The following is a 27,946-nucleotide window of genomic DNA, read 5'->3' as shown; positions in this document are numbered from 1 at the left end:
ACCACTCCTCGCTCTGCAAGCGGTGTCGGGGATGCGCCGCTCCACTGCCGGCCACAGCCCCAGGCCGGACACCTGCGTCCCGTCCTCCGCTCCCAGAGAGCCTGGGCAGCGCGGGGCGAGCTCGCCTCGCCGCTGAACGGCCGCCTCTGCGGGCCCTCCCGCCGCGGCCGCCGGGCAGCCCCGCGCCGCCACACGCCCCGCCCCGAGCTGCGGGAGGAAGCGGGAGCGCGCGCGGCCGGGAGCGCGCAGGCCGGCGTCTCCGGCTGCGGCGGCAGCTATGGCGGCGGCGGCCTCGCAGCGAGACCCGGGAGATTGGCAGGACTTCTCGGGCTTCCAGCCCTCCGCGGGGAGCGGTCCCGAGGCTGCCAGCGACAAAGGCGGCTGGGGCGGTGGGGATTTGGGGGCGAGGTTGTCCCTCTGCTTTGACTCCCCGCAGGCCCGGGCTGGCGGCGGCGAGAGCCGCGTTCCGCTGCGGCCCCTCACGGAGCAGAGCGCCCTGCAGGACGACGAGTGAGTGCAGGCCCGGGGACAGGGAGAGGGGGTGACGGTGGTTCGGCTGCCCGAGGGGGAGGCCCGGCCCGGCCCGGCCTGGCCTGCGGGGACAGCCGGGGCGGGGTGGGGAGCCCAGGGGCAGGGCGGGCTCCGTGGCTCGCTGGCCGTGCCCTGCGAAAGCGCTGCCCCTGGGCCTTGCTGTGGCTTGTGGGCTGTGCGAGCTGAAGCCTTTCCCCGCCCGCGGGGCTGCAGGCGGGGGCGGGCGGGCACGTTCAGCCTGCCCGGCGCAGGTTTGACATGGAGCCTCCTGGTTTTGTTCCCCGAACCGGCAGGGAAGTGCGTGTCCAGGGAAAGTGGCTGTTCAGAAATCCAGAGTGACTGCGGGTTGTATTTGTTTAGCTCTTTGCGAAATGCCTGCTGTTGCCGTGTGTGAAATTAAATATGGAAAGTATGGAAAGCAGATGGAGACCAGAATCTCGGTTACAATTGTGATAATTATTTGGGTTTGTTTTTTTCCCCTGGGCAATAGCGTGTTTATGATCTATGCTGCCTCCCTGTTTTTAACATTATTTTACAAGTATTTATAGTTGATACTTTACAGTAAGTTTCAGTCAGTTTATCCTCATTTAAATACTGCAGTTTTACTTTGAGGTAACAAAACTCTTTGTCTTATTCAAAGAGAAGAAAGAAAAGCTCGTCTAGCAAAGGACTAGATATCTATGATATAAACAGTGAGGTAAGTTTAGACAACTATGAATCAGAGACATGTTGGGCAGTGATGAGGCTGTGTCTGGCTCAGCCATTCCTCTGAGCCTAGCTAGGCAACAGCTCCAAATAGGCACTCACAGAGTAGTGCTTAGAGGCAGGGTTTGTTCGCCGACCTCAGGCAGCAGCCTGCTAACAGGGCTGCTCTTTTTCAAAATCTGAGCTGGGATCCCAGAACAGGGCTGCATATGCAAGCCTCTGGTACAGCCAGAGAGGTTGCGCGTTGTAGACACAAGATCAGCTGTAGACAAGAGTGGTGGGCCGAGCTCAGCAAGAGTATTTCTGAATAAAACAGAATTCTTGCAGAATTTTAGTATAACTTGTGCATGTTCATTATTCTGTGATAAAGGGAAGGGAAGGAAAAAATATGTGTCTCAGAATTTGCTGCTCAGCCTATGCTAATTTGTTATTTTAACATGCAAAAGGCAATGAAAACAGCAACGCTAAGAAAGGAATTTATAGCTGAGCTCAGATTTCATTAAAGGAAAGACTCATCCACCCCTCAAAAAGATTTTGAGTATGGTTATATAATTAGTAATGAAGCTGCTTCTTCATCTCATTGTTTTATTTTACCACTGCGTGCACATTGTTGGTTTAAAAAGGGAAATAAATTGTGTTTATCAAAAAACATTTTCTCTTAGCTTCAAAACATTATAAAATATTTTCAGTAACTTGTAGATTAACATTTAGGGATGAAAAAATACTTACTGATAGAAATATATTATTACGAATATGTTTACCGCTGATCAGTCGCTGCTTGTTTTAAGGCCTACATTTTTGTTCCTTTATTCCTCTCTCCAGGATTTGGAATGCTTTGACTGATAATTATGGTAATGTAATGCCAGTTGACTGGAAGTCTTCCCACACCAGAGCTTTGCACTTGCCAACACTGAATCTTTCAGAAAAAGGGGTAAGTTCTGATCAGCAGAAATACCCTTTTTGGATGTTTTATACTCATCAGGGAAATAAAAGACTTTGCATTTGTATAAAAGAGTGTTGTTATTAAATGGCTTAAAATATTTTTAGTGCTTGGTATTATATCTGCGAAGTTTTTAAAAAATCAAAAATTCAAACAACCATTGATGTATATTTGCAGGATTCGGTTTAGATGGGTTAGTTTTTAGTTTCATTAGAACCAGAGCAAGACAGAAAAAATTGTAAAATGAGAAAGTGTTTCACATAAAATCTTTCAACTGTCTCTTTCGTGTTGGACAGTATTCTGGGTAAGGGAGGAAAAGCGGCAGAAGTAAATCCAGTGTGGACTTCTTTTAAGTTCATCTCGTTCTGCAGTCAGGTGGAGATTAAACTGGTTTCTTTTACAGGAAAGGTGACACAGGAGACACTGAAATGCATGAGTTTATTTTGTTTTTCTTATTTAACAGGTAGAATAGTTGTCTGAGGAGGCAGCAGGGAATGAAGAGCTTCAGAGAGGTTTATAGAAAGTGTCCTCTGATCTCCTTAAAAATGGATTAAAATGCTTCAGGAAGAAAAGCTAGGAAGAGTTCACATCTCCCAGGTCTTCTGAGGAAATGAGTGCCTTATCTTTAAACATAGTGAAGTTATGTTGTAAAAATATCTGTGTGTATAACCCAAGAACAGGGTAATGCCTTGACTCCTCTCATCCATTATATAATCCACAGCTACTTTTTACTGGGACAGGAACAAAGATTGCTCTGCTGAAGAGGATACTTTGGGGTTCAGCAGGGGAAGATGTCAGTTTGGAGCTCACTTTCTCAAATTGAGTCTGATGATTATGACTTGTATTGTACTTGTGTTTATTCTATTTTTTTTTGTTAGAGCGTTTGTTCGGATCTTCTGAGTGGTTTTAGAATAATTAAATCCCTACATTTAAAGTAAAAAGACTTACTACCCCCTATGCTGTGACCTTGTTATGTGACTGAAAAATAGATTGGAAGACTGATGGATTTCTTAGGAAGAAACTAGGTAGAATATAAAAAAATGTTTAATAGAGTTTTTGTAAGTTCTGTACAGAAAGTTATGAAGGAACTACATTAAAAAAATGTAAAGTGGTGTTGCTGGAAAATCCTAGGTATGCTGCCAGAAAAGAGAAAATCAGTTTATGGATTAAACCTATCTCAAGATTTTCAGCTTTCACTCCACCTGGCATGCTTTTTGATAGGGTGAAGCCCATCTGTTTGGGAGCATTTGACATACTTTTTTTCTCTTTCTCTGTGTTTCAGCAGAATTTCTGGATATGTGACAGCACATATGGACGAGCTAGTAGCTTGTTTTAACTTTCTTACAATGAATACTGACAGATAAGCAACACTTTCTTGATGCATTTGAAACTAATAATATGCTGTTGAACTTGTGCTTAAAGTATTTCTCTTCCTCTTTTAGTAGGAAAAAAATGTAAGGTGAATGAGGCTGATTCATCTAATCTTTCTTGCTTCACATCACAGATCTGAACACTTCTATAAAGCTCTGACAGCTTGAAAAAAGTAGTTGAGCGAAAGTGTACAGTGACACAAGAAACAGGATTGTGCAATAGCTTGCTTATGGTATTTTTGTTAAATTACTTTAAACAAGTCATTCCCTGGCAGGAGTGTGAGGACAGAAATAGGCATGGGATGTGGCTGGGTGGGAGGCCAGGTGGTCTTGGGCTGGTTTAGGTGGTTTATTAGCCTAAATTATCAGAATCTATTGTTGTAGTCTCTCAAAATCTTGTTTCTGGAGATGTCAGGAGGGGAAGCAAACCTCCTTCTAGATAAACTGTTACCTTGCTTACTATCCCATAGTTGTCATAATCCTACATATGTGGAAAAATACTTGGGGACTGCAGACATTAAAGAATGTCAAAACTGTACAGTAGGTAAACAGATATTCTTAGCGGAGCCCTTTCACACAGTGGTTATTGGAATTCAGATTCTGGAAAAAAGTGGACGTTTGACTTCATTGTGGTGTCTGAAGAAACACAAATCGTATGTTTTCCTCTATAGACCAGTGATCTGGGGATATCAGTAGCATCTTCAAAATGAATCTGAAAACTACTAATGTTTCTGAAGAAACTGGGAAAATTGAAGGAATTACAACAAAAATTGGAAACTGATACAGTGAGACCAAGGACTTTGTACAGCCAGTCATAAGACTTGTAAATTAGCCCAAAGATCAGTTAAAGTGATTGAGCTCAAAATGTCAACAGCTAGGGGTTGCATCTTTTGGGGCTCAAAGGCTTTTCTAGGTTGGTTTGGCTGACATCTAGTAATAGACAAAGTGCAGAAAACTCAAACACCTGTGTAAATAAACTAGAATATATCACTGTGTGAGAGTAAAATATACCTGACTGAATAAGGAGAGGACTTAAATATTTTCTTTTACCCTATGTACATCTTTGGTTTTGAAGGATGAGTGTAATTTGATGGTATATGTGTGGGAACAATGTTGCTTCTGTTTCCTTTTGAAAAGACCCTGAGATATTCAACAACATATTTTTTAAATAATCTGAGGTAATAACCATGTTCTGTTTTTTAAAACAATATTTTTGTGTCTTTTATTATGTGAAAAAGTAGAACTATAAAAGCACAGAACATAACAGGTTTGTGTCATGTTAGAGATAGGTTTTCACCCCACAATGACGAATGTCTGCCTTCATTTAAGATTTAAATATCTACATTGGATTGACTGCCTTCTGTGTGGATATCTGCATGTCATTGTGTATATGGTCTTTATATGCTGAGGGTATTAAAAGACTTTAAAGACTGACAACTATTTTAACTTTCTCCAATTGCAGTTTTGATTTAAGTTATTAAGATACTTCAGTTTCCAGGTGTTTGACAGCAAAGAATCATTGATTCCATTATTACGGGCAAGGAATCTGTTTCATTCTGAAAATGCAGTATTAGTTGCACTTTTTTTATATACATGTATTATATATGTATACACATACAGAAGTGTGTATATATATTTGTATAAAGACACATTTTCATGCTTTCTAGGTAAATGATAATTTGAACCTTGACCTGTCAGATGACGAGGAGCTGAGAGAACAATTGGATATGCATTCTATCATTGTTTCCTGCATTAACGATGAACCGCTCTTCACAGCAGAGCAGGTAAAGCGTTCAGCAAGGACAGTGTTGTTGGTGTAGTATCTTCTTTTAGACTGTATTTTTTTTTTGTTCTTCCTTTCTGTTAACCATAGCTAAGCTTCTTGATTGTTCTTTATTTTGGGTTGTAATAATGTGTAAGATATTATTATGTCATTCAGATTTGAAAAGTATTCCACTGGTTCAGGTGAGATTGATAATCCAGGGTCTTTGAAATCTTTATGCGTTTCTTACCATGGATTAATCAGAAGTACTATGAAATTAAATGTAAGTGTTGACAAGCAAAAATATTTTCAAAATGTTGGTGGTATTGTAGAGTTTTGTAATTTTCCAGCATGACTGTATGGCCATTCATATCTTCACATGACTTTGTGGTTAGTAAGAATTCTTTGAGTTTTTTTCCTAATTTGAGAGCACATCAACAGTTCTACTACTAAGCTTTCAAATAACTTAGTGTCTAAAGCAAGAATATGTTTTCTAGTTGTTTAAAAGGTTAGCTATGAACTCTGATGAACATTAAGAGTACAAGAGACAGGATTACTTGAACTGCCTTAGCTCTTTTTTGCTGTGAGGTGGATCTCAGCACTGTCTACAGTCTTTATACCTGTAAAAGTTGATGTGTTGTTTATTCAGCTGTTCAGTAAATGATTTAGCCTGTAGACATATAGTTGTTTCTATACTGTTGTGTGGTTTGGATTTTGTTTTGTTTCTTAAAGAAGTGTAGGGAAATGGGGGGTGGGGCGGTAAATTATTTTTGTTGTTTTGTTTTCTTTCAACTGAATTCTCAGGGAAGATATTCCAGCTCACTCTTTAGTTCAGTTCTTTTTAGGAGAACCATGTATATTTTCATCTAGAAATAACTGTGTATTTTCAACACACTACTTGTTATGAGATCACCAATTTACTTCAAAAAGGTAAGCTTATTCTCAGAGAGTAAGGATGGGAACAAAGTGTCAATATGATTTTGTTGATTCTCTTCCACCCAGTCTTGGTATTATTTCATCCATCAGCATCTTCACTAATTGAAAGTTTAAAAAAAAAAAAAAAAATCTTAAGCTCTTAACAGCTTTGTTTCAGATTGCAGACTGTTTCTCTTCATTCAGGAGGGTTTTCATAAGGGTTTTCATTTTTTGAAGGTGATTGAAGAAATAGAGGAAATGATGCAGGAATCGCCTGATCCAGAAGATGATGAAACACCCACCCAATCAGATCGGCTCTCTATACTTTCGCAGGAAATTCAGACACTCAAGAGATCCAGTACAAACAACAGCTATGAAGAGAGTAAGTTGTATTTATTGAGTATTTTGCTCTTATGCTTATTGCAAATAGTTTAAAGGGTAGGTTTCCCATGTGTTTGATTTAGAGCAAGTCCTTCTTATGAAATATCTGCATTCAAAAATATTTTTAAAATACGCTAAACAAATAAACTAGATTTAGAACATAAATAGAAGACTTCTCTTTTTCAGCTTTCATAACAGAATAAAACTAAAACTTTATAGAATTTCGAATTAAAGCTGTAGCTTGATTCACTGGAATGAGGTCCCTTCATAGGTAAAGTGATAAGTCAATTGTTTTTATTAAACTTTATTAATTTCTATATTTTAAAGTGAGAAACTTTCTTGAGAAGATTATCTAAAGCTCTTCAAAGCTATGCAGTAAATGAAGAAGATGGTGTTTCTTTGATACTGTTTCAGTCACTGCAATGTATCTTGATATACAGTAACACAAAAATAAGGCAACTGTTGCCCTTTTTTTCCCCATTAATAGTTTGATTGTAGTAGGTTGAATTGTATGTGAAGGAAACCTGTGATGCCTGTGATTAATCAGTTTCATTATGGAAATTTGTTTCATCTGTGTATTTGTCAAAATCAATTCTAGAAGGTGATAGGAGCACCAGGAATATTTGCTAGATGATCCTACTTTGGTCCCTGTTACCAAGTTTGATACTTTTTTTTCCTGTAGTCTGGGTCAGCAATATAAATTGTGTAGAAGACCGAGAAAGCTGGATGACCTTCTGTGACATGACTTAGAGATTTTACTACACTTCAGATTTATGGAGGAGATCACATTTTCATGGTTGGACTCTTAGCTGTCTAACACATAAATTTCAGGAATGTGAAAGCAATGTGTATCCATCTCAGCAGGGCTTCTTGCTTCTCTGACAGTTCCATATGTCCTTAGGTTTGAAGCTTATCAAGCTTGCTTGGTATTTCATATCCTATTTATTTTTCTTTGCCTCAGGAGTTCATCTTGTCTGTTGCATCTTTATGGTTTAAAGGTCAGCCTTGACCACACAGTGCCTTGAGTTACTTCGGCAGATGATTTACCTTTGCTTCACCAGTTTCTCAAAATCTCCTTTTTTTCTTTAGTAAGTGACAAGGAGCTTTCTCCAATCAGCTTTCTCTGCTGTAATTTAGGATAGGAAAATCACATTTCACCTGTTACATTTGATGCTTCTAACAGCTATACTTTTTGTAGTTTATGGCCTTCTTTGTATTTTTCAATACTTGTTCATAGCCACTTTGCCTTATAACAGTTTTTTTAGACGTGACATTTACTAGACTTGTTCATAATTATTTGGTTACATTGATTATCTATGCAGTAGTGTTAAACAGGACTGGCTGTTTCTCAAATGCCAATGAAAATTATGTTCTTTGACATAGACTAGCTTCCTGGGTGTGTCAGACTTAATTGGGAATGGAAAACGGTTGTCAAAGAATGTGCACACTTTTAACCCAAGCAAGCCTCTGAACGTTTTTCTTGGTCATAGTTTTGCTCTTGGGAACACATGACCTAATAGTACCTTTAGAATGCCAACCATGAGGGGTTTTTTGTTTCCAAACTGACATTTTACAGGCTTCTGATTTAGCTTTGACCAATTCAGTCTTATGCTTTCTCAAAACGATGCTTATTTTTTATTGAAATGAGCCTGTCAGCTAATTTTGATCTAGGTCTTTGTTTCAGGTAATACAAGGCTGTGCTTATGGCTACAGTCCCCAGACGAAGAAAATTTGGAGGATTTTCTTTGTTTTTCTAATAAATGCATCTAAAAATATTATCATAAAAGCTTAGTGCAAGCTTTTATGAATATGCATGCATACCTTAGCAATATCTCCAAGAAGATTACCCTGCTCATAGAGTATAGTTTCTGTATTACTGTAGGTGAGAAATCCAAGGATTCCAGAAATGCCAAAGTGTTGATTGTTATGTTAGAGAATACAGAGACCTTTTGCATTGAGCAGTGAGTGTAGGTGGGAAGTAATAGTTAACAGAGATGTCAGTATTAGAAGTTCAGTAGCTACTTCAGCTTCCTTGACTATAACATGCTCTTCATATTTGCAGATTATCTCGTATTTCTCAGAAATAAGAAAAAAGTTCAATCATCCTTGTGTTGCTGATCTAGTTTCCCCTGTGATGTGTTTATTCTTTAGGAATTGTTTTTGTTCTGTGTAGTTTTAGAATTGAATTTTTTGTTTTGAAAAATTTCAGAGTACTTTTTTCTTGTAATTCCCATTACTATTCTCATGCTTAAAACCTTGACAGATTACTTTTTACATGAATTATTTATAGGAGTAAAAAGGTTGTCTGTTGCCGAGTTAAATGAACTACTAGAAGAAATTGAGACTGCAATTAAGGATTATTCTGAGGAACTGGTACAGCAGTTGGCTCTACGAGATGAGCTGGAGTTTGAGAAGGAAGTGAAAAACAGCTTCATTTCTGTCCTCATCGAAGTACAAAACAAACAGAGGGAACACAAAGAAACAGCAAAGAAGAAAAAGAAACTGAAAAATGGCAGTCCTCAGAATGGCAAACAAGAAAGAGCTCACATGCCTGGAACAGTAAGAGAGTTTTTGTAGATACTTATACATTCAAAATATTTTTGTTTTGTTGGTTTTTGTTTGGTTTGGGTTTGGTTTTTGGTAGGGTTTTTTGGTGGTTGTTGTTGCTTTTGTTGTTTTGTTTTTTTTTTTTCCTTATGGGAAGTAGTGGTCCTAGATTATATCAAGTACACCTGGTACACCTGCTTCCATGCCCTTGTTTGTAGACAAGGCTGAGGTACTGCCTGTTGCAATTATTTATTTCACAAGGTCATATAACATTTTACTCTTCTTGTACGCAAAAAATATTTTTTATTGTTTGCAAATTAGCCTGGAACTAGCATACATTTCTTGCAAAAAAAAAAAGTCTTTGAATGTACTGCCATGTGTTCTATTGTCAGTAGACAAACTCATTTATCTGTTTGGTTTCACTGTGTGAGTTTTAGTATGTGTGTACCACTGTTAGTCTTGCAGGAAATTTAGTAGTATTGTCGGTGTAGTTGTACAGATATTTATTGACCATGTTAATTTTTAGATAGGGAAAAAAGTAAAAGTCTTACCTTGGATCTCTTGAAATTTGTGGCAGACATAATATGTCCAAGACGAGAGAGCAGTGAAGCCAAAGTATAGTGCAGGTGTGCAGGGAGGAGATGATTTATTCTTTACAGCACATAGCATCAAAAGGAAAAATGTCTTCCAAACAGCATTTGAATAATAGGAGGAAGAAAATGAAATAAATTAGGTTATTATTGTCAATGCAATTTTTTAAATTTCTTAACTGTCTAGTATAATGTTAAATCACTTAAGTGGGACGTTAATGTTAGAATTTCTTAGTGTCTCATATAGGATGCGGAAAATGTGGTTTATGTATCTTGGCTCAGTCTCAGAAAGAATGCTTCAGCTTGACATCAGAAGTTTTCTGGGTTTGTTTTTCAAACGTGAGGAATAAACATTTGTAATGAAACATTAATTCTTCAGAATCTACTTCTAAACTTGGAAGAATAAGATACCTGTGATGTAACCCAAATGGAGTTCTGATCTTGACTGTCTAATGAAAAGTTTGTACATAGCTAAGTTTTAACGGAACTCTGAGAAAGTATATGTCCAGAGAACAGTACAAAATTGTCATCCCTTTGCAAGAGCACAGTGAAAAGTTCAAATGTGTTCCTTTTTGGTTCTCAGTCATGGAAAAACAAAAAGTGGTATTCTAACAGGAAAGAAAAATAATTGTTTGGTTTGGAAACTTGAGTCAAGTGATTCATAAGCTATTCTGGTTAGTTGCAAGTTTGGAGACTTGAATGATGCTTTTAAATATAGTGTCCGTGGTTCCAATATAAGACATTTTCGTATTTGGTTGCTTCAAGATCTACATGTGTAAGTTTGCTTTCTGAGAGTGATTGAACAAGTAGCTCCCAGGTAAGACCGTAGACTGCATGTGTGCAGTTCCTTTGAAAATTGCTTTCACTGTCACGAAGTACAGATTTGAGAGTCTTCTCCCAGAAGAGGTACAAGCTTCCTTCCATCAACAATCCTCGTGTTTTTCCTTAAGGAAGCGGTGAGAATGTGCTTACGGATAGTATGTTCAAGTAACTTTGTGAAGAGTGAGTTTCTGTTAATAAATGATGTATAAATTAATTATTTTATTAACTATAACTATAACTATAATGATGTCTCATTTAAATACAAAGCTTGGAAGTAGGGCTAAGTTTTCATACTCTAAGAAAAATAAATTTTCCTGTCATTGAATTTTAATAAAAAGGTCTTAATTATTTGTCCTTGATATAGTCTTTAGATAAATCGCTTTTAGACTTCTAAAACTTTTACCTCTCTCACAAGGGCAAACTGGGGAGTAATTAAAAATAGTCAGGGCTTGAAGATACCAGTTCCTTTAAGCAGGATATCTTAAAAGAGTTAAGATGGCTTTAGCAACATCTGTGTCTATTTACTGACCTCACTGTGCTTTAGAAAGCAAATTAATACTGTATTCCAGCACATTTCATTCCCCTTCCCATAAATAAATACATTCAGATAAGTGTGCTGAGGTGTGTGCATCACACTGCACTGTGTCAGCACCTTCACAGTTAGTTTCTTCCTATTTTTAGGTTGCTGATTTTTACATCTTATTTTAAGCATCAAAATTATTATTATTTTTTTTTTAAACTTCTTCAGCAAGCAAAATGAATTTCAAATTTCAAGAAAAAAACTGTGATTGGATTATATATTAATTTTCCTTTATTTAGATTCTATGATTCTGTGTAATGGAGTTTGAAATTAATATGGGTGCTTTATTAACTAATCATGTATACTTTATCATATTTGAAAAAATGGGCTATACCAATTGTTGCTTCAGTTGTGGAAGGGGAAGCGGGGAAGCATGGAAGCATGAAGTGTTTTAAAGAGGTAGAGATGAAGATTACTGCCTCTCAACAGTGTGTCTAGTAGGTGCTTAAAATCTGAAAAATTGGTATAGTGTCTCTAAAACACACATTTTAAGCAAGATTGTACTGTGAACTAAGCTTTCAAAAATACTATTTTTTTTACTTTTCAAAATGAAATAGCCTGAAAGGCAAGCCCGGGTTGTTGGGTCTGCAGCATGAAAATGCTACTTGCTTAAATTTTGATGTAGTTACTGCTTCACTGCCATTATAAGGTTTGCTTTTTAATTATAAATACTAAGTAGGTGAATGAAAAAGTAAAAATGTGCTGAAATACATCTTAGAGCTTGTCTTTGTCATTCATCTTTTATAGTCTTGATAAATGCTGATTTAATAGTCTTCTGAACTTTTCTCTGTCCCTTTTTTTATTTCTGCTATGTTTTTACTACTTTTAGCGCTTCAGCATGGAAGGGATCTCAAATGTCATACAGAATGGCTTCCGCCACACGTTTGGAAACTCAGGTGGAGAGAAACAGGTGCTGGGCTATCTTCTCTCTTTTCCTCGTTCTTTGCCTGAACTTTCGGTAGGAGCTGAGGTCTTGAAAATTGATGGTAGTTGAAGATAAATGCTGAGATGAGAAAAAATAGGACAAAAATGTTGGAATCAGCACTCTTTACCTGCCTCAGGTCTCTGATCAGCCTCAGCCTCTCTCCTTTACAGCTTGAGGCAGTCAATATTTGATATCCTGACACACTGAAATAATAACCCTTTTTTCTTACCCTAGACTAAAAGTCTCTTTGGGCATAATGCATGTTTCACATACATTGCATGTTTGTAAAAATCTAATATCCAATCAAATAATATGTATCAAGTTAGGCATAACATTTCTGCCTTCAGCATTAAGGACTTGAGTAATTTCTCCAACTGAAAAAAGGTTTTGTTTTCTTTTTTCCTCAAAAGTTCAGAGCTGATATATCTAAAAACAGAGTAGCATCTGGAAAATGCATGGACTCTATTGTATGTCATCTTTTTTGCCTTTGAAAACTACATGATACTAAAGCAGCCAAATAAGTGCAATGCAGATTACTGATAGAAAATACATATGCCATAGGCAAGTTTGTGTCTTTTCATTGATTATTTTAATGTTGAAATATGCAGCACAAAGACCCAGCTTCATTGGGTGTCACTGTAGATGTTACGTATGCCTAAGCGCAAGATGCTTGTGCTTTATTTCAAAGTAATACTTAGTTGTTTATTTCAGAACTGTAATGTGTATTTTATTAAATGCAGTCTGTAATTTGGTAAAGTGCCAATGCTTGTGCTGTTGTTTAGGCTTTGGGCGCACATTACGAAATACTGGTATTTCACATTATTTAATGCATGCTCACCCATTATAGTTTATGCATTTGTGTCAGAGAGGAGTGTGTTAGATAGAGATAGAGATATAATTTTTTTTTTTTTTTTTTTTCCCCTGGTGGGATGTCCATTGAGGCAGTAAACTGCCTGGTAGTTTAGAAGTCATGGCTGAGTAGGCTTTTGTCTGGAAGATGAGCGCTGGAGTGTCCTGCAGAGGAGTTCAGGAGGTGAAACAATGCCTCTCAATTCAGTCCTGAATAACGACATTAGAAATCATGGCTTTACTCTCTTTCTCAAGCGAGGTCTGTGTATGACAGTTCATGAATACAGAGGCCCACCTATTTGTCCCCAGCTCTGGGGATCCTGAGCACATGCATCTTCTTATCACTCTGTCTCAATACTGGTGAAGTAGTAGCGCTGCTGTTTGTTTTATTTTTGTTTGTTTGTGGTTGTTTGGTTTTTTTTTTTCCTTTGCTATCTTTACCATTTAATAATAGATTACAACTGATTAACTTTATGTTTATGAAAACCCATGATAATTAAAGTAGCTAAAGTGAACATGTTTAGCTTTGGTTTTAAGACTTCTTTTATACACATATCTCTATTCAAATGCATCTTTTTTTCTTTGGCTGCTTCCTAACTTTCTAGACATAAATAGCATAGTCATATATTAACAGTAACACTGATTGAATAACTATTTCAGCCATTTTTTGAGTTAGTTTACTAGGGTTTATTATGCTTGTCCTCTGATTTATCTTATACTATATCCTTGTTAGCAGCGCTGTGGGGTTTCTTTTTCCCTTCCCATATCCTAAAGCAAATCTTGGAAATAACAACGACCTAAAATGAAAAATAGGGGAGAAATGTAGGAAAGATACCAGCTCTTTTCTGATTTAGTCCTGGAAATTCATTTTTCTATGGCATTTGGTTTTTTTGTTTGGGGTTTTATTTGTTTGGTTAGTTTTTGTCCCAGACCCTGGCCCTGCTTTCAAAATACAGGTGTTGTCATCTTATTGTGGTTGCAAAATAAAAAATGTATCAGTTGCTCAGCTGCTTAGTGCTGCTCTCAGAATATTCAAGTATTTTTTCAGGGTGTATTGTCATTATAAACTCAAACTCATGTGTTTTCTGGTAGCAGGGAAGAGTTAATAATCTGGAGTTGTGCTCAAAAAAAAAAAAAAAGCAAGGACGGACAATTTTTGGTGTACCTCAGAAGGCAGAAGTTCATACACATAAAGTCACAACATAAAGTTTACGACAATTTTCTACAGTTACTTCAGAACTCTTGTCAGTGTTTAATTTTCATGATATTTACCACCTTTACTATTTTCTGGATAATATTACTCTGATAGGTGCTACTTGCCTTTTTAAAATGGTAGTCCTTTTTTTGCTGTGTATATTGGAGACGAAAGTGACTATGACCTGGGCTTTTTCAATATTTAAAGAGAAACTTCCAGTGGTAACTCCCTGTTTCCATCTGATAACACAGTTGGAAAAAAAGCACCAACTGCATAAAAGCCACTGAAATATTGGTGGTTCTTTCTGTGATCATATTTCCAGAAGAAAATTCAAGATAATCATCTTCATCTCGATATTTAGGCAATTCTAACGCTTTTTATGGGTGATAACAAATTGCTGCTTATCATATTGTCAAATCTGCTTAAAAAATTTAGAGGCCACAGTAAACTTAACACTTTTCATGTCAGTAAGCAACACTTCAGTAGTTTTTTTTCTTCCTTGCCATAATATGTTGTCCTTCTTACAGAAAATCAGGGAATGAGTTTTTATAGTGCTATTATAGAAATTTATTATTACAGCAGAAAAGTATTGATGAGAAAAACAAGATGATTTCTGGAAACTAAGAAAGAAATTACTATTTTTTTAAATTATTGCTATTAGGAAGATTGGAAGGTGAAGTTTACAGGAAAAGGAAATTCAGGAGTATTAGTGTTTGGGCCAGTGAAACGTGTCCTAGTAAGTAATTGTCTAGGTAAAGGTTACAATGTCACTTAGGTCTGAAGGCTGGAAATGACAGCCTGAGATCTGATTTCTGAGTTGGCAGATCTACTGTCATCTCTGGCATTTGCAGATTTAACAGCCTTATGTCTAGTTATTGATTCTGGTAATTTTAGTAAGAGTGCAGTTCTGTAATGATACCGGTTGGTTACATCTGCTGGACAAGAAATTGAAGGTTGACTGTTTCCTAGGAAGCCTTGCATACTTTGCCATCCTAAGTGGATGTGAGACGATGTGAAAGGAAAAGGGAGGGAGCAAAGCTCCCTCAGTTTGCCTAAGGTCTTGGTGAGGTGTTGGTATATCCCATCCAACAGGTTCTCTTAAGTGACACAGAACCAGGTCTGTTGGGCTTTCTGGCAGAGGATGTGGTTGAGCATGGGGTACACGATCCCACTCTGAACATGGCAACGGTTATAGCTGCATTTGGCAACACTCGGTCTCTTCCTACAAAGTGAACCTCTACACCAGAGTCTGAGTTACACTTGACTCTTGCTGAACTGCTACTAGGAGAAGGGGAGACCTCATGTGAAATGTGGTTTCTGATTGTTGCGTGGGGAACCACATGACTCTCAAGTTGAATGATAGAGGGTTGCTTTGTCTGCTGCCTTGCAGCTGTTATCCCAGAATAAAGGTCCTGTTAAAGTCTTAAAAATTGAATTGAGGGAGGTTTCAGGAAGCTTTTTCATTTGGGAAAATTCCAGCGATTTCAGTACTTTTGAAATGCTCACCTGTTTTAGAAGAATATGCATTCATACAGGCTGCAAAGTAAGATGGGGACAAAATGCATTTAATAAAAGAGCAACAAGTTTACTTCAAGAATTTGAAAATAAATCTTGGTTGCACTGCAGGTATGAAAATCCTGAAAGATTACAGAAATTCTTTGCTTTAAAAAAAAAAAAGTTGGCAGGAATGAAAGGTTTCAGTAAGGAGTAAGTAGAACAAATGTGGAGTTGGCTTGAAACAATCTGTTAGCACACTCGACTATTAAAACTGAGATTTTAAATAAAAAGTCCAAATTGTGGGCTGTTATGTTTAATTAGGCTTGCATTGTTCCTCTTGGTTGGCAATGTACATCATCAGAAGGCAAAAGTTGTCTGTTTGCATTTTCACCTGACTGTAATTTTCTTTGTACAGGGGACTATAGATCACCTTCAGAGCTGGGACTAGGCAATGCTCTTTGATCTCTCAAAATCCTTGGAATGTTTCACATTCTTAGAAAGAGTAAACCAGTCACTGAGAAAATCCTATGACTGTTTTGAGGTTGTTCAAATACAACATATGCCAAGTTTGAAGTGTTTTGTTTTCTTTTTTTTTTTAATTTTCCTGAATTCTTGTTAGTGCACTTTTGTATACCTGAACACCTTACTTAAGGCACCCCCACAGCCTGTATCAGCTGTACTCGGTAATCCTTCAAAAAGCTCACTGTTACCAGTTTCCCAAGTCATTTACCTGAATTTTTTTTCTTTATTTTTTTTAATGTACTTCCTGGAAAGAAAGAATTATTTTCTGATTTGCATACAGCTGGTGACAGTTGCTTGATATTTGTGCTCTTTTTTTTTAAGAACAAGTTTAAAAATTGTTCATCTTCATTTAAAGTGTTATTTGAGGGAAGTGATGTGAATGTTGTTCTTTCAGCTTTTATTTGATTGTAAGAAGTACTTCGAATACATGAAGAACTTCTGGTTGACTTGTGGAGGGAGAAGAGGAAAGATTTTACTACTGGTGTGGATAGGCTCTGAGGAAGAAACCTAACAGAAATTCTTTACTGTAAACAGTTCCATGTTTTTAAATATTTTTTTTCAGTGTGTAGCTGCATGACTTCTGAAGTGGTTACATAATTTGGAAAAAAAAATCGAAGTTGGCTTCTGTGGTAAAAGCTTTGGGATAGGAAAGGTAGAATCTTGATCTCTTGTGAAATATGACCTTTTGAAAAGCTTTTATTTGTGACTAGCAATTTTAAATGCTACAATTTTTGCAAAATAAAATGCAAGCAACAGAAATTGCAGGAAAGGACTGTCGGGTAACTCTGTTTTTCATTTGACAGTACTTAACAACTGTCATTCCTTACGAGAAGAAAAATGGACCCCCATCTGTTGAAGATCTTCAAACGTTAACCAAAAGTGAGTATATTAATATTTCCTGGTGATCCTTTCCTCTTTGTATTTCCAACTGTGGTTGCTCAAAACCAAGGAATCCATACAGGTATCTCTTCCCCCTTACCTGTTGGCATGCATGTAAAGTTGCATGATTTTTAGCCACGCATTTTTGCCAATCTTGTTCTCTGAGCCTTCAAGGCCTTTTTGTTTTCTAGTTTTTCTCTGAAACCCTGAACACTAGAAATTTGAATGTATCAGAAAGTAAATATTTTCACATAATTTCAACAGGTGGGCCTTATGGAAAATCCTTTATGTCATGGAGTTTTGCAATACTGTCTCGTAGTACCTGATATGTCCCTGTTTTTTAACTGCTCTGCTTTATTGATGTTATTGTAATGACTTTCAAAAATTGGAATGGATGTTGGTACGAATAAGTAGTCGTATGATGAATACGTGTGGTAGCCTTTAAAATAGCCTGCTTCTCTCTGTGGTGTTTTGGGGTTTTTTTGTTAATAAATTTTAATAATTAGGAGGTATAAACCAAATAGCATTTTGACAGTGCTTTGAATTCCCCTTTTTTCACATCTTCTTAGGCCAGATTATCAAAATTATTTATAAGTTCTAAGTCCTCTGTTTGGTTTGTGGTTGCTTTTTTTAAAAAAAAAATCTAATTTGCAGGAAAAAATAAGTGTTTGGGTTTTTAAAATTAATTATTGAGGTGGTTAAATACAGCAGAGCATCTCTGCGAGTCAGCAGCATCTCCTTCATTTGCGGTTTATAGGAGCAGTTTAAAAATAGATGGTAGAGTGCGTCAATGTATTATATTTGATCAGATCTCATGCAGGGCTTTGGATCTGACTGCATCTTAAGGTTCTTTCCAGCAGCACAGGTCTGTGATTCCACAGGTGGCAGAGGGAAGATAAAAGGCTCATTGGTTGTTTCCTGGACAGAGAAAATAAATATTGTACAAATTCTAGTATAAACAAAATGTTTTAGCAGGAATTGAATTCCCTTTATTTTTCTGCAGTAGGCACTCTTAGCTGGTAATTCATACTTATTCTGTGACAAATGGATTTTTCACTTTATCTTTACTCCCGTGGAGAAATTTTATCATCTTGCCATATTTAAATTTCACTGGAAAATATTCTCCAAAATGCTAGATAAAGCAGAGGTTGAAGCCTCCTGAAAACATTTTGTGGGTTTTGACAGTTGATTAACAAAATGTCTTGTACAAATGCACTGTAAAGAGTATGTATTAACAGTATTGCCTTATGTGGGCTGGTTGGAACTTCATCCTGTGACTCAGTTGCAGATTTCTGAATTAGTCTGCTGTTGTTAAGGCAGACAGTGAAGCAGGTATTTGGGGTTGCCTGGTGGGTTTTTCTTTCAAAGCTATGTATTATTCTGTAGCTATGAACACTAGTATCTTACTTCAACATTAACATTGAAATAAAACTCATTATATTTTGAGTTCAGAGTATCATATGGGGAATTTACTGTTTATTAAATACTGTTATTCAGTATAATTCTGTACTTCTGATTCTTTCAATCCTGTCCAGAGCAGTTCATGATGGGATGTCATTGGTTTTGCTTAGGGAGTAAAGGACAAACTTATACGTGTCAAGTTGAGCTAGTCCAAATGTTTTTCTTTCTTCAGAAATATGCAAGGATGGACTATTTTGGCTTGATATAAGTCACCAAAATGCCATTTTTTGCATTATTCTACATTAATGCCGAATTCAGTAATGTATTTAGGATTTTTCTATGCTATAGCTGCTAACGTTCACCATTTCAGGGGGAAAAAACACCAGCATCTTAATTAGATCGTTGACAGCAATGTCATTATTGAAAAAGATAAGTGTCATTTTTCCATGGTTTGGTATTAAGATCAAGGAAGTAAACTAAGTAGTGGAGCATATTTTTTTCCTAAGATTTCCAGCCCTCCAGTACTTGTTAGTACATTTTAGGTTTGGATGTAATGACTTTCTTTCGGAGAGACTTCTTTATAGGGAAGAGGTGCTTTTTTGTTATTATGACTGATGACATTCTACTGTAATAATTAACCACGTAAAATGAGTCTCTTGCATCCATGTACTGTGGAGTTCAGTGAGAATTACACAAGTGAAAGGTGGAGATACGATGTGTCTCATTGTATCTTCTCATATTCCAGTTAGGATTTTTCTTACTAATCTGGTAGTAATATCCTTATGAGTAGTTGGAATAGCTTCATGGTGTTTCTTTTGAGAGTGTTGTATTTCTTTTGTGACTAAATATCTGGTGTTGTTTTTTTTTCCATACTTTAGTCCTGCATGCTATGAAAGAGGATAGCGAGAAAGTGCCAAGCTTGTTAACAGACTATATTTTAAAGGGTGAGTATGTTTCTTAGCAGGGAGTCTTTAATTTAATGTATATACGAGATGTATTTGAAAAGAATAGGCCTACAATATTAATGAACTATGTTGCCCTTTTATCAGACACAGCTCTCATATTTTTTTTCTATTTTGTCTGAGGTTTCTGAGCATAGAGTTCATGAATAAAATATGTTTGTTTGTGATAGTATAATATAGCAAAGTATGTGGTGCATATTCAAATAGCTGAAGGACGTCAGCAGGAGCAGACCAGTCTGTCTTACAAAGTTAAATGTTAAAAGCTTGTGTTGTACAGGTTTTTCAGAATCAGATTTTGAACTGCCTGTGATAATAGCACATTTGCTAGATGAAGTACTTATAGCTTTATTTTATGTGTTACCTTCTGATCGATAGTAAAATTATTAGTTTTTCATGTATTTGTTATACCTTCTTCACATTTTATTTAAAAGGTTTGTGCATGAGTCATTTATTTTCCAGTTTTGTACATTTATGATAGTAATAGAATGTCAGACATTGAAAATCACTGCTTGCTTTAACTTCAGTTCGTTCCAGGTAGTTGCCACATTGTTAAATTACTTTTAAACGTTTTTCTACTGACTTCATTTTTGCCTACATTTTACTAAGGCTTATGTTCTTACTTAATTCTTGGCATATAAATAGTACCATCTTCTTTAGTGTTTAATGTTTAGAATATGCATCAAACTCACAAGATCTAAACAAACAGGTGTAAAAAGGATGATGGATGCCTTTGCATTTGCCACCCAAATGTATATTATGTTCTGCTTTATGTTCATATGCTGCGGAGTTTTTCTCTCCTTTTGGTATCCTGCTTTCCAAGTCCCACTATTTTTTCAAATACAATCATTTGACTTAACTCCCTCCATATGATTTTTAAAGGTTTTTGTCTGTCTTACACGGACTTCTAATTCCTCTCATCTGACGCAGGTTTGAATATATTTTCAGTTAAAGTTGTGGAAGAAATTTAGTATGCTGTTGCTTCAGAAAATGTGAACAGAGAGCCATGAGTATTCTAGAAGCTCTGACAGCCTTCCTGTTGGAAGAAGCTCATTTCTAAGTTTTATGCAGGGTTGCAGAACTACCACATACAATAAGAATGCAGAGATCCTTTCAGTTGATTTCTTTGATTTCTCCATTGTTTACTTACCCTTTCTGAAAATCCTTCTTAAATTACACATGTATTTGCTTGTGAGCTGAGAGCTATTTAGGCTCAAGATCAAGGTTTTTTTATGGTGATGGCACTAAACTTCAGTTTTGTGAAGCAAAATCTTTCAACCAAGAGGATGAACTGCTGTCAATAATTAAAGCTGTTTGTTGTTCATCATAATACATCTGGCAGAAACTGATTGGAATGAATAGTGCGCTTTACAGTGTCTGCTCCTATTTTTAGACGTTGCTATCCAGAAGTACTTTCAGATTACAAGGACACTAAGAAGAAACTGGCTGCCTAGGAAAATGGAGAAATCTTGTGCAGGGGTGGCTTATAAAAGTAGATTAGCTGAACACATGACAGGATGACCTAGGGAGCTTGATACTGAGATTCCCTCCTACCACTGCCTCTGCATGCTCGTGACTTAAAAATCACCAGGGATGTTCCACTAGCTAGATGCGCCAGTTACAAAATCGTACTCACATTACGTGTGTTGGATCAAACAGGTTGTCGTATACAAGCACTGTTCTCTCTAAATTGTAAAGCATAAATGATGGGAGTATGAAGAGTAATCACTCGCATCACTCACACTGACAGGAGAAGGTAATTTCCCCTCAGCTACTGCTTCATTACTGAACAGAACTAAGACTTTCTTGATCTTCTGTTTGCACAACAGCAAGCAGTCATACAACCTAGTGAGCAGAAAATTTCACGCTTCCTTTCAGTGTAGCCTTCACTAAGCTTCATATTGCTATGTTTAGATTATGTTAAATATTTATCGTTTGGCCGGTAGTGTTATATTGTAACATTGATTTATCCTGTGGAACAGGAAAACTCTTCCAATTGTTTTTGAAGTTGTGATCTGTTTCTCTCTTTCTGAGGCTTCATATATGGTACAAAATACTCCAAACCAGCTGTCTATTCTCTGGAAATTATTTTTAAAGCTTGTTGAAGGGAGATCAGATGATTCTATACTATCACTTAAAGCAACTTTCAGCTCAGGTTTTATACCTGAAATTCCAGCCTATTGCTTGAATTAAAAAAAAAAAAAAGTGACCTACTTTTTGAAGTGTCTGCTCTCTTCACTGCAAAAATTAAAAATGTCTTGGCAAGGTAAAAATGATCATAAAGATTTGGTTTTCCTAAAGAAGCAGGAAGATATGTCTTGGACCCAGTAATAATCATTGTGTGATATAGCGATAATTATATTCATTTTACATTTGTTTTCTCTATGATCCAGCTGCTGTCTTACACTGAATGGATTACATTTCTTTTTATTAAGCATTGATCAAGAAATTAGATTTTGAAATGTGTGAATCATATCACCAGAGATTTTTTTTTTTTCTGTTAAAATCTGTTCACTTCTTGTTCCTTCGAGGATCATTTTTTCCAATCTTGCAACAAAATAAGGAGCAGTAAATTGTATGTGATGACAGGATACATGTAGCTTTATGGAAGGTCCAGTTTGTATGACATTTGTCAGCACAGGTAAAACTTTCTAGCTCTATATTCCATTTTACAGCGCAAAGAAAAAAAAAATCTTACTTTCTTACTTTTAAGTCCTTATTGTGTTGTTTGGTTTTTTTTTAAGCAACTCTTTTTATTCTATGGTACTTAAAAAAATAGAACATGCAGTCTTATGGGGATGTTATGGCTGTCCACAGAATTAGTAATAAACTTGCCCAGATATTGTTGAAAAGTTACTTAGATTGTTTAGAAACAAGAGCTGAAGAAAAAACATCAGGAAAAAAAGTGATTCTGGAAATGCCATAGTATTGTTGACGTAATGTAATGGGACAAATAAAAGAAGAATGCTGTTAGTGTGGAAAGGTTAATAGAATCATAAGATTGAGCAATAAGTGTTGATTTAATAAGAAATCTTGCCAAATTTACTGGTGTTTGGAATTTCTTAGTGTTTTGTAGAAATATTATAATCTTGAATGTTTTGAACTAAATGCCAAAATAATTCTGAAATTTGTGAAAATCTAAATTTGGATCGTGAAGGAAGACACACACAGACCCCCTCCGTGTGTGATGTCTAATACTTGATATCTTTATTTAATAATAATAGAGTGAATTTGTTTTGACAAGGCAGTTCGGGCAAGAGCTGGAGCACAGGGCTGGACCTTGAAGGAGACTTCTGCAGCCAGATCTGCTGTTGCCCATCTATGTTACCCTGGATCATTCTTGCATGTTTTACGTAACCAGTTAATGTTTCTGAAATACTGGAAGTGGAAATCTTCAGAACACTGGATATGCAAATCTGGTAGAATAAGGAAGTGGAAAAAGGCCAGAGCAACTCAGTGCAAATCATGTTAAGGAGGGAAAACAAACACAAAAAAACCCACTCCATATGCATTTCTGAATAAGCTTATTAGTTTTGAAATTATTTCTGGTGTTTGCTTTTTTAAAGCATCCTCTTTTCCCAATTTCTACTGCCCCCTTGTGTCCCCCAGAATGTTAAAAATACCATCATTTTGTCCTTATGCTTAAGACCCTCTTTCCAGTAATCAGTTAGCTCTCCCCTGGATCTATTCCATAGGGAATACCTCCTCAGAGGTAAGTGTCCCAAAGCCAGACTATGTACATATTCCATGTAGAGTCTTGTACAATGCAGGAACTTACCTTCTCTTGTTCGTGTTACTAGTGATGCACCCTAAATTATTTCCAAGTGGATTTTTTTCCTCTTGTGGGGTTTTGTTTCTTTTTTACTTTCTAGTGGACATTTCCATTCTGAAGTTAGTAATAATGAAAGGAACTTAGTGATTTGCTTTGCCAGTAAATTGTAGTTCTTCTACCACCAGCATATGATTCATATTTTATAGATTTAGAATGAAAGTCGATGATAACATGAAATTAGTAAGCATTTGCAATTGTGCTTAAATTTTTCTGAATATATTTTTAATATATTGTTATTAAATTTTATCACTGGGTTTGTGAAGTAGAAACTGATATTTAGAATAGGGTGGAAGAGTACGTTTGCTGTCAGAGAGAAAAATATCAAGCCAACACTGTGAAATTCTTGATCTTAGAAAGCATACTTTGGGACTGAAGCTGACAGCTTAGTGAGCTCACTGTGTTTAAATGCTGTTCATGCTCATCTTTCTACTGATCTCTTTTGATGGTTTAACAACTATAATGTACTTCAAAAACGTGTTTGTTTCCATTGAAAGACTTATACAAGTGAGTAAGCAGCAATGTTTGTTGTGCACAAGTTAAGCTGTAAAGCTGGGAGCACAGACGGTGATGTTTTTGTCGTCTCTTGTACTTGCATTGGTTTTAGGTATCACAACAAGAATTGGTACCATATTTTTACATGAAAGCATGCTTGTATTGACTATACCCATTGAATTTTTTTTTTTACAGAAGCTTTCAGTCTTTCTTCTTGCATGTATAATGTAATGACTTTCTGAATTATGATTTATCTGGCAAGTGCAATAATGCCAACAAGTGATAGCATCTGTAACCGTCAAAGTATGGAAGTTTAGGTTGCTTTCTGAAGAAAATGCCTCTATGCAGTCGTGTTGTCTGTCTCTTCAGCTTCACAAATATTAATTCCCAATTTCAACCCCACAAGACAGAAGGAAAGGTTGCGGGAATAACTGCATTTCACAGATACTGTAGGGAGCTTGCATGTAGGTAGGAGAAGGTCTGAAACCACTGTTTCAGTTGAGCTAAAGGCTTTGAAAAGCCAACATCCAGTTGACCAGATGGCTTTTGTGTATTCATGTACTGGTGAATGCACTTAGAGTAGCTCCAAGCAGTTTGGGGCATGAAGACAGAGGAACAACATGAGGAGGACCTGCTGGGATGGAAATTGTAGCAAACTTAGAGTAGAAGCTGAGGAAGGCCCTGTAGGAAGGGGAATTACCTATTGTTACGAGGGTAAGGAGGAATATCTGAGGAAATCTGCTGGAGGCAAGTGTTCCTTAATTTAGCTACTTATGGAACAAATCAGTGATATACATGAAATGTTAGCCTGTAGATATACACAGAATCAAGATATTAGGGGTAGGTTTTCTGGTATCACATCTAGACACATTATTTCAAGATTTAGTTTTTACATCCAGTTTTTACAAAATTTGAAGATTTAACTTCATGTACAGGAATAATTTTTTAATATAACGTGCTACCAGTATGACATGCAAACTGCACCCCTGCGTGGTTGATTTTTTTCCTTAATTCAAGAACACATGGAAGTGTAAATAATCATGACATTCTTAAAATGTAACTATTATATATAACAATATGTAAGTATGTATAGCTGACATAAATGTCTTTGAATTCAGATGTGTCCTTACAGTTAACTATTATAAGATGTATTTATTGCTAAGCTTGGTGTTCCATTGTGCTCAAACAGTAATTGTGACGTAAAAATAGACTTCTAAAAACATGCTATACATTACTACTGAGTAAAAAGCATTAAATATGTCTAGTATAATTTTATTTTAGACTTTTTTCTGAACATTGATGTCATAAAACAGGATAATTTTCCATCTTTCAGCTTGGTTTGCTATTTCATATCTGTTCTTTCAAGCTTCTAGTAAAGGCTTAAAAATAACACAGGTTTGTTGGTTGTTTTTTTTTAATAAAGCAAGAATTTTTACACCTTGTTCTATTTTTAAGGTGTGCAAGTATTTCAGATAACAAGAACATTTGTTTTCTTGCCTTTTAAGTTATTGTTCAGTTGTTATACCTGACTTTTTTATTTGCTTTTGTGTTGTGCTAGCATTGGTTTGAAAGCTGGATTGCTCTGAGGTTTGTCTCTTACATGTGAAACGGGAATGAGAAACACATGAAGGACATGTCTTATTTTCCCACTGTGTGATTCAAGTACACGCACCAGAATTAGAAAGAGTTAATCTCAAATTGTCAGTGCATATTTTCAGAATATAACTGCATGCATCACCTTTTGTTTAATGTTCTGTTTTCTGATAGAACACCTCAAAAAGCACTGTTTAAGACATGACCTTTAGTTAACTCATTTCTGGATAATATTAGTTAAAGATAGTGGGTTGTGTCAATTATCTTTTGAGAAGAGGATGATATCTTAATTGCCAGTTTTGATTGATTTCTAGATTTTACTGTGTTACTAATAGGGTAGAATTCAGCCTTTAAGTATTTTAGTATATACAATATATTTTTACACAGACCAACTTCACTGACGTTTCTCAAGATGTATTTGTGGTTCTCTTGCAGTTCTGTGTCCTACGTGAAGAGGGCTGCCTTTCAGAATTAGCAATGCTCCTTCCTGTGATGAGAAACTTTCTGTGGATATAACTCATAGTGTTTTTTTGTTTGGCACTATACCTAAACCAGTATGCATTTCCCTCCTCTGTGTGTGCGCGTGGATTTTCTGATCCTACAATAAGTCTTCTGGGCATGACAACTCATCCATTTTAACTTAATAGTGCAATGAACTGGAGCAGGGAACAAACATTGTACAGTTTTACTCACATTGTTCTGGCTTTTTAAAGTCTATTTTTACATTGTATAGCATGTAGTAAATCCTCCTGCACTTTTTATTGTTGGAAGGAAAAGTAAACTTTGAATAGTGTAAATAAAATAAGCCTAGTTTTAAGGAAACCATATTGAAAAGCATCCTTAGTTCCTATAGCAAAAATGCAAAAAGGATCATAGTTCAGCTTGAACTAAAAGTCTCAAGTGAGTTCTCCAGGACACACTCCAGAATAGTGTTGGTGGAAATCAGCATTCGACACTTCTTTTAAAATGGTAACTTTGTTTGAACTATAGAACAGTATTGTTTGTACAGTGAATAAATCCAGATTCTTTGATGGTTTGGCATAAGTAATCGGTGTGTTACCTATCCTTGTTATTTAACACAAACACCCAATTTATATTTTGTATTTGTTTTAATTATTAATGTTATTGTGGCTTAGATATTCTCCCATATTGCTGCTATAATTTTACTGTTTTTAATAAGCATTTGATCTTAATGAAAATAGTTCAATACATAAACATTTTAAAAGGCTTTATCTTTTTAAAAATACATGTACAGTTTGAAAAACTTGCACCTGGGTTCCAAGTTAGTATTATATTGAGATGTTCATTGTTGTGTATCTCTAAATTTTACTACAGATCTCTCTTGTAAATCTTACGCACCGTCTCCTCTGTGATGACGTATCTGCATTCAAACGGATGAGAATGTATTTTACAAATCCTGTAAAAGAAATGTACCCTACAATCTCAACATTAAATACTTGTCACAAATAATTTTGCCAGTCTTCAAGATTAGATTGAAATATAAGGAGTACTAATAAAGGAACTACTTTCTAGGTTGAATTCCTATTGATTCTTCACCCCTATTTATGTATGGTATATGTGAAGGCACTGGAAAATAAGATTCTAAAGAGATAACCATGTCTTTTCTTCAAACAGTTTTTTCCATTTAAAGTCTTCAGTCTTTTTGTCCTGACTATCTTGTGTCACTTCTTTTATACTGAATTTTATCATCATAACCAAAAACTCATTTTGATCAGTAAAACACATTCAGTTTGAAAATTGTTCTTGTAATGCTGCTTTTTTTGCCTTTTTTTTTTTTTTTTTACCTAAAGGCCTCAGTATTTTTGTCTTTGGTGCCTTTAAGTGTCTTTACGTTTTCAGCTTTGAAATTTTTCTCCCTCTCTCCCACTTGACCACCAATGGCTATTTGCCAGCCTGCCCAGGAACAGATCCACCACCTAACTGTGTCATGTGTGAGGAAGATATTTTGTTGCTTTTGTGGTTGCATTTGTGGTTTCTCTAACAAGAAAGTGGCCACTTACTTATTTAGCTGATACATTACAAGCTCATTATGGCATGCTTCTTCTATAGAAATACTTGATGTTGACTATTGATGCCTGGAAACTGGCAAAGGGGATGACTCTTTGCTTAATTCTTTAAAAAATGTTGCATGTGTGAATCACAACATGTCTCAATCTATTCAGAGATGTTTCAATCTAATTTTGAGGTTTGAGGTGACAAAACAGAACAAAAGAAAAAAAAATTAAGGAAGAATTAAAAAAACAAAACCAAAAAACACCCACACCGCCCTACTTCTTAGTAAAAAGTTTGTATTATTGGTTGTAGACAATCTTGGATGACATAAAGTTACAGAATACTAAAAATAGTAAAACTTGAAAGAAAACCCAGCACTAAAAACCAGAAACAGTTTTAGTACACTAAGCATCTGCTTGGGTATATCATGCCCCTCAACAGTCTAAACGAAAGTTTATTATGAAAAGTACCTGTTTACCTTTTATGTAGAATCCTGGCATTGAACAATATCTGCCAAAGGTGAGAAGTGTTACATATATATATATATATATACACACCTATATATGTACAAAAAAATACATCTCAAAGTATTTGAATAAAAAGAACCATGCAAATCTGCGTTTCTGCTGAGTTCTGCGTACTTCAT

General features: G+C 36.3%; 1 protein-coding gene across 1 annotated transcript; it reads left to right on the top strand.

Moving 5' to 3' along the window:
- Positions 1 to 210: 210 nt before the first annotated feature.
- Positions 211 to 26,819, top strand: FEZ2 (fasciculation and elongation protein zeta 2). The gene is made up of 8 exons (XM_082048590.1): positions 211 to 510; positions 2,059 to 2,167; positions 5,214 to 5,330; positions 6,461 to 6,605; positions 8,895 to 9,163; positions 16,935 to 17,010; positions 19,290 to 19,355; positions 25,723 to 26,819. The coding sequence occupies exons 1-8, from the start codon at positions 278 to 280 to the stop codon at positions 25,737 to 25,739; spliced, it is 1,032 nt and encodes a 343-aa protein (XP_081904716.1). The 5' UTR covers positions 211 to 277; the 3' UTR covers positions 25,740 to 26,819.
- Positions 26,820 to 27,946: the final 1,127 nt, after the last annotated feature.

Source organism: Streptopelia decaocto (assembly GCF_964273445.1).
Source record: "Streptopelia decaocto genome assembly, chromosome: 3".
NCBI lineage: Eukaryota > Metazoa > Chordata > Aves > Columbiformes > Columbidae > Streptopelia > Streptopelia decaocto.
The sequence above is the reverse complement of the archived record's forward strand: the minus strand, read 5'-3'. Positions and strand labels throughout refer to the sequence as shown.

Coding starts and splice junctions, on each gene's coding strand:
- FEZ2 (XM_082048590.1), top strand. CDS start 278: ATGGCGGCGGCGGCCTCGCAGCGAGACCCGGGAGATTGGCAGGACTTC. Junction 511..2,058: donor AGCGCCCTGCAGGACGACGA/GTGAGTGCAGGC, acceptor TCCTCTCTCCAG/GATTTGGAATGCTTTGACTG. Junction 17,011..19,289: donor TCTTCAAACGTTAACCAAAA/GTGAGTATATTA, acceptor TCCATACTTTAG/TCCTGCATGCTATGAAAGAG.